The sequence below is a fragment of the Miniopterus schreibersii genome (assembly GCF_964146895.1).
Source record: "Miniopterus schreibersii genome assembly, chromosome: 14".
Lineage (NCBI taxonomy): Eukaryota > Metazoa > Chordata > Mammalia > Chiroptera > Miniopteridae > Miniopterus > Miniopterus schreibersii.
The window spans coordinates 41,455,134-41,462,415 of record NC_138114.1 but is presented as its reverse complement, the minus strand read 5'-3'; the positions used below and the strand labels follow the sequence as shown (position 1 = coordinate 41,462,415).

At 54.4% G+C, this 7,282-nt stretch overlaps 1 protein-coding gene across 1 annotated transcript; it reads left to right on the top strand.

Moving 5' to 3' along the window:
* Window positions 1-3,186: 3,186 nt before the first annotated feature.
* On the top strand, window positions 3,187-6,515 carry CALHM1 (calcium homeostasis modulator 1; the record flags this gene model as incomplete). Its single annotated transcript, XM_081158038.1, has 2 exons — window positions 3,187-3,738; window positions 6,033-6,515. The coding sequence occupies 2 exons, from the start codon at window positions 3,187-3,189 to the stop codon at window positions 6,513-6,515; spliced, it is 1,035 nt and encodes a 344-aa protein (XP_081014164.1).
* Between the last annotated feature and the right edge of the window lie 767 nt (window positions 6,516-7,282).

The window sequence follows — 7,282 nt, the reverse complement described above, 5'->3', positions numbered from 1 at the left end:
GTGGAAAATAATGACTCCAAGCTGGAGGATCAGAGAAGCCTTCATTCGAATGGGTCTCGAAGCATGGGGAGGGTTTTGACAAGTAGAGAAAGACATGGGGGTGGGGTAGAGCACCTCAAGGGAGGAAACAGCAAGAACAAAGGCAAAGAGTTGAGGAAGAGGCAGCTCGTTTCATTTATTCTTTCAACAAACACTGATGGAATGCCTAGAGTCAGAGAGCAGGACAGACATGGGCCTATCTTAATGGAGCTTCCAGTCTGGAGGGGAAGACAGGACATGAGCTAGTGAACAAACAACCAGATGGAGGGGTGTGCAGTCCAGCCTGGCTAAAGTAAAGGACCTTGGCTAGAGAACTGAGGAGCCCACTCCAAATGAGTTCCACCAAGAGATGCTCCCTGAGCCCTGCATCCAGTGACACATTCTCGGGATCCTCTGCCCTTGATGGCCCTCAAATGCATTCCCACCCTCTTTAGCCCCCAAACAATATGGTTTCAAACCCCAAATCCTCTTTGTCATTGTCCCTCCAAACCACCATTTGTTCACATCCCGTGAGAGAGAGATGCCTGGAGCAGTGTATGTCACCCCACCTGGGAGAGAGGGACACAGGTAGAAGGCTTCCACCTGTGCCTGAAGACCCTCCCTCCCAGGACAGCAGCCATCGTGGGTGCCCAAGCTCATTCCTCAAGCCTCAGTGAACTCTGGGTGATGGCCCTCCTGACCCCGCCCTGTACATAGAGCCTCTCTTCTAGGAGATACAGTGGCCAGCTGGGCAAGGCAGAAATTCACTGGCCTTGTGGGCTTTGTCTGTATAAATCCCCCATCTCACTCGTAAGCCTGGGCAGCTGCAGTTCTGCGTGAGGAGGGGAGCATGCTGGGAGCCTTGAAGGTTTAGCTCAGGACTTTGACTTTATCCTGCAGGAAGTTACTGTTGAGAATCAGTGCTTGCAGGCAAGGTAAGGAGGAGGGCTGGAGTGAACTTGAGGTTCACTCATATGGCAGTGATGCCAGCAGGAATGGATAAGCAAGAGAGAGGGGCTGGAGTGAGGAGAGGAAGGACCAAGACCTTTAGAGTTTTGGGTGCTCCTCCAGCTGCTGGCTGAGAGCAGCACCCACTTGAGCACCACACACTCATGCTCTCCTAGGCAAATTGGACATTTTCCTAAAGGTCCAGCACCCGCTCCCCAGAGGCCCCCTTTGCATGCTGCTTTTCATGATACTTAACTCCTCCAGCACTGGGACAGGTGCCAGGACAGCACTCCCGAGGCCAGGAGGCAAAGGACCCAGTGCATATCCCATTGTGGCGGTGTGGGTGAGTTTGGCGTCAACGCATCAAAAAGTTTGAGCAGGGTTGTGACATCCTGCTTTCCTTCCACACCTAGTCATGCTCTAGGGAGAAGTGGAAAAGACACAAAGTATTGCTACCAGAAACCTCAGGCCCAGCCTAAAGGCTGAAAAGAGCAATTTGCTTCTACACCTGTATCCTATTTGTGACACTAACTCTTCCACCTGGACTAGTAGAACAGGAGAAACTGATTCAGCTGTAAGAGAAAGGCCAAAAACTTTCCCACCCCCACTCCCACCTAGCCTGGGTTCAAATCCCACTCCTACACCTACAAGCTGTGTAAAGTTTAGCTAGTAACTTAACGTTTCTGAGCCTCAGTCTCCACCTCAGTAAAATGGGGACAATAGCACCTATTCCATAGGGTTGTATGAGGATTCCACAAGGTGAGGCAAGTAAAGTGCTGTCGTAGGTCCTGACACAGGGAAGGTCCGGTCAATGCAAGTTCTTGTTGTTCACACAGAGACACACAGACCGCTAATGTGGTTACATGCAGATACACACATACGGAAGCCCAAAGCCACAGCAAGCACGCATAGCACACACAGGGATGCACAAAGCTACCCTGTCCAGGCTCTTGCTCTGTGTCAGCCCCACCCTCTCACTCCAGACAGGAGTCATCTGGTTGGAGCTGGGTCTGACCTGCTCTTCTGGGAGAGCTGGTGGGCATCAAAGGGAGCCCTTTAAGCTCCTCCCTGATAGGCAGGGCCCTGGCCTGGTTCCCACAGACACTCTGGAGGCCTGAGCTCCAGGCATGGAACCCCATGACCCACCCCTTTATCTTTTAATCTGGGAGAGTAGAAGTAGAAGACGGAGCCAGGAAAGGATTTTTTATCCATAACCTACAAACACACAGACACCCACAGAGACATAAGAAAACTGGACATAAAAGCACCTGCGTTATGCCCACAGGCCACAACTCCCTGCCCAGTAGGGAAGAGACCCAGCAACCTCAGATTTAAATCCTCTGGCTTCAAACTCAGGGCTTTTTACTGTATGCCATGCAGCCTTAGCACTGTCTCCACCACCACCATTGCCACCCCCAGTGTGACCATTATCATCACCACTATCACCATCATTACTGCTATCACCACCATCACCACCACCACCACTGCCATCCCCATGGTGACTAATACCATCACCACCACCACCACCACTGCCATTCCCGTTGTGACCAAAATCACTACTACCATCATTATCATTACTGCTATCACCACCATCACCATCATCACTGCCACCATCACAACCATCACCACCTTCACCTCCATCAGCACCACCTCCACTACCACCATTATCACCCCCATCATAGCCACCACTATCACTGCCATCACTACATCATCATATCATCATTGTCTGAACTGATGGAGGACCCTGATACAGCAGGGAGGAGAGACCCAATGGGAAGAGCAGAAGCAGGGTGACATGCTTCCTAGGAGCCCAGGCGACAAGGTTCAGAAGCTCAAGCCTCTGCGGCAGCCCTGGATTGCCCCAAACTCCAACCCTGCTGGAGAGAGAGTCTTCCCAGCCTGTGTCTGCACCTTCTTGCCCTCCTCCCACACCTATAGTGAACTGGTCCCATCAGGTGTGACGCTGGTGGTTTCCCTGTGCCGGAGGTGGCTGTGGAGAGAGAGGCCTGGAGGGGAGGGGCAGAACCCTGGCTACACCCACAGGATTGGCCAGCACCTGACTAGAAGGTTTCTCAAAGAGACAGTGACCTCAGCCACTGTCCTGAGCTCTGTCCACCTCAGCCATGAGGTGGGCACCCAGTGGGCACAGAGGGCTTCAGGACCCACCCTCGAGACAGCAGTAAGGGGGGGAGGAGGCCACCAGGCTCCGTGGGGGGCGCGATGGACAAATTCCGGATGGTCTTCCAGTTCCTGCAGTCCAACCAGGAGTCCTTCATGAACGGCATCTGCGGCATCATGGCCCTGGCCAGCGCCCAGATATACTCAGCCTTCGATTTTAACTGCCCCTGCCTGCCGGGCTACAACACAGCCTACAGTGCTGGCATCCTGCTGGTGCCGCCCCTGGTGCTCTTTCTGCTCGGCCTGGTCCTGAACAACAATGTGTCCATGTTGGCTGAGGAGTGGAAGCGGCCCCCGGGCCGCCGGGCCAAGGACCCTGCGGTGCTTCGCTACATGTTCTGCTCCATGGCCCAGCGCGCCCTCATCGCACCCGTGGTCTGGGTGGCCGTCACGCTGCTTGATGGCAAGTGCTTCCTCTGTGCCTTCTGCACGGCCGTGCCCGTGACTGTGCTGGGCAACAGCAGTCTGGTGCCCAGCCTTACCCCGCCGGAGCTTGCCCGCCTGCTGGCCCGGGTGCCCTGCCCGGAGATCTACGACGGCAACTGGCTGCTGGCCCGGGAGGTGGCCGTGCGCTACCTGCGCTGCATCTCCCAGGTGAGGGGGACAGGTGGCCCTGGGCTGGGTCTCCCCGCGCCGACCTGGGTCTCTTGGCAAGGGTCCAATTCCCCCACCTCTCAAAATGAGGCTTTCTCAGAAACAGGCATGTTTTCCCAACAGACTGGGGCTCCCCCTCAGATGGAGCTCTGTGGGGCCGAGGCATAGTTTCCCAGCTGAGGCAGGGGCTTCTGAAGGCCATGTGTCTTTATTCAGATCGGGGCAACCTGGGGAAAGTGCTCTGACTACCCCCGTGCAGAGGCCTGTGCCCTGCCCTGAGGTCCCCAGAGCAGACCCGCTGGCCCAGCCAGCCCTGTGTCCTCCGTCTGCCTCCAGCTCGGAAGCCCCTGGGGAATTTGCATCCTTTCCTCTTCAAGGCCCGGCAGTGGGGAGTCCGGTGGGTGGCTAAGCCATTTGGGTACATTTCCCTGGCAAATGCCCCAGCTGGTGTCTCCCTGCTTGGGGAGTGGGAGCTGAGGGTCCAGGTCCCCTCAGGTGATGGGAAATCCAGAGCTCGGGTCCTCCCCAGCCTCACTCCACACCCTCTGCCCCTCTGGGCACTCACCCATTTGAGCCCCTCAGGCCTCCCCTGCAGTCACTGCAGTGTGGGGAGGGCAACCTGGGCAGTCCCGTGGACCAGGGGCTGTCAGGGGAGGGGGTTAGTGGTGGGGCTGGGCCTGGCCCGCAAGGGAGAGAGAAACAGGTATGTCCTGCTCTGGCAAGTCCAGACACCCCAGCTCCCCCTCTCCAGCCCAGAACTCTCTCCTGGAGGCCTGCATCACCACCAGCCGCCCCATGTGACTCTCACACTCTAAGTGTCTGATCCATACTCCACTTTCCTCCCAAACCTGTGCCTCCTCTCCTATGGGCACTTGTCCCATCATCCCAGGCGTCAGGGCCTGGGGCAACTGTCCCTCCACCTGATCTCAACATCACACCACAGGCTGAAAGGGCTCCCAGAGGACAGGCTGCCTGGCCCATAGACATATTTCACGTGGCCTTCAGAGGCTGAAATAAAAATTCAATTTTAGAATTAATTGGCATCCTCTAAAAAACAGAAATTTTCACATGAAAAGCAGATTTTCAGATTTATTTGAAACTTTAGGAGATCCAGCCCCACAGGGCCCACATTTCTTCATGGAGGAGCACAGGGGTGCCCCCCTGGACCGAGCACATGCTCTGCAGCTCTGCACTTGATGTCGGCTCCACCAGACCCATTATAGACATTGGGTTTGCTCTCCTCCCACCTTCTGATCTGGCCAAATGCTTCTCTGTGCAGCTGAAGACTGACCCTGAAGCACAGATGGGGGAACATCCTGACCTGACCCCATAGGGAGTTATTGGCAGAACAGAGCCAGTACCTAAATGTCTAGCGCTCTTCAGCACAGAGTTTGAGAAATTGTCAGTTTTTCTGTGACACTGAGGGCCCAGCTCAGAGCCCACAGAGAGGAGGTGCTCAGTGCTGGTGACTAAATGGCAGACAATACCAGGAGCCAAAAGAGAGAAACAGAACTCAGAGGAGGAATGATCACTTTGGCCTGGGGAGGTCAATGAAGGCTTCCTGAAGGAAGAGGCCTGGTCGGTGAGGGCCTATTGGCATAATTACAGTAGCTAACAGTTACTGAGCAACTATGTACCAAACACAACAATCCTATGAGATATGCACTATCACCAGCCCCATTTTATAGTTGAAGAAACTGAGGCATAGAGAAGTCACCTTACTCCTGATCAACAAGTAAGTAGTGCAGACAAGATCCAAACCCAGACAGCCTAACTCCAGGGTCTGTCTAGTTAACTCCTGTGTGTTAAGTGCCAGGCCTACACAGGGCATTTTATTCGCATGAGCTCATTTTCATGAAATGGATATATCTAAGCCTATTTTACAGGTGTGTAAATGGAGGCCAAGAGGTGAAGTCGGTGTTCTTTTCACCGAAGGGCCTAACATAGCCCTGGCCTGTTTGGTTGAGTGGTTAGAGCGTAGGTCTATGTACTGGTGGGTCATGGGTTCGATTCCAGGTCAAGGGCATGTCCCTCAGTTGCAGGTTCAATTCCTGGCCCCAGTCGGGGCTCAAGTGGGAGGTAATCAATCAATGTGTCTCTCTTATATCGATGTTTCTCTCTCTCTCCCCCTCCTCCCTCCCTTCCACTCTCTGTAAAAAAATCAATGGAAAAAATGTCCTCTGGTGAGGATAGAAGAAAAAAAGGGCCTGACATAGAGAGTTCTATGGGGGGCAGGGACAGGTTTGGGAGGCCAGAGGGCAGTGCCCGCTGATTCTTTGTTCTCTCCCCTGCAGGCATTGGGCTGGTCCTTCGTGCTGCTGACCACACTGCTGGCATTTGTCGTGCGCTCTGTGCGACCCTGCTTTACACAGGCCGCCTTCCTCAAAAGCAAGTACTGGTCCCACTATATCGACATTGAGCGCAAGCTCTTTGATGAGACATGCACGGAGCACGCCAAGGCCTTTGCCAAGGTCTGCATCCAGCAGTTCTTTGAGGCCATGAACCATGACCTGGAGCTGGGTCACACCCATGGGGCACTGGCCATGGCCCCTGCTAGCTCAGCTGCCCTGGCTACCACCGACGATGCCAAGGAGGAGAAGGAGAAGCTTCGAGGCATCACTGATCAAGGTGCCATGAACAGGCTGCTCACGAGCTGGCACAAATGCAAGCCACCCCTGCGTCTGGGCCAGGAGGAGCCGCTGATGGGCAACGGCTGGCCTGGGGGCGGGCCCCGGCCTCCACGCAAGGAGGTGGCCACCTACTTCAGCAAAGTGTGAGCCGCGGTCAGGTGAAGAGGCAGGAATAGGGGTCTGAGGCCACAGCCACTCAGACTCCTAAACTGGATCGAAAAACGAAGGCTGGGTGGAAGGCCCCTGGAGCAGACCCACGTTCCCAGGCATTCACCTGCCCATTTGAGGCTGGAAATTTGGAGCTGAAGGGGACCTCACTTCTCCAGCTGTCACACTACCCTAGGTTGCCCTGGAGAAGTGGACTGTGAAGCCACAAGCAGTATTAGTCAAATGTTTAAAACTGGCTTAGAGGGGACAAGCTCCCACCTCCCCAACCCCTCCCAGGAGACTTTATCTCTCACGATCTCTGCTCAGGTTCTACAGAAATCTTTATCCCAGGATCCACACTCATCTGTGACTTTTTAGGATCTCTATTCCCTTATGCTCAAGGCTCAGGGAGTGAGAGGGCATCCGGCTATCTCATAAAACAGCAGTTCTCTGATCTTTGGCCAGTCTCCTGAGTGAGGTTTACTGGGCCAAGGTGGGCCAAAAGGACATGACACCCAGCCTCACCTGGTGTGATACAAAAGATGCCAGAAGCTAGGTGCATTAGGGAGAAGCCAGGGTGTATGGTCACCATGGAAGTCACTCAATAATCGTCATGGTAGACTGCACGCTTACTTAGCACCAAGCATAAAAGGCCTCCTGCCTTAGTCCGTTTGGGCTGCTATAACAAAATGTCACAGATTGGGTAGGTTATAAACAAAATAAATTTATGTCTCAGTTCTGGAGGCTGGAAGTCCAAGACCATGGTG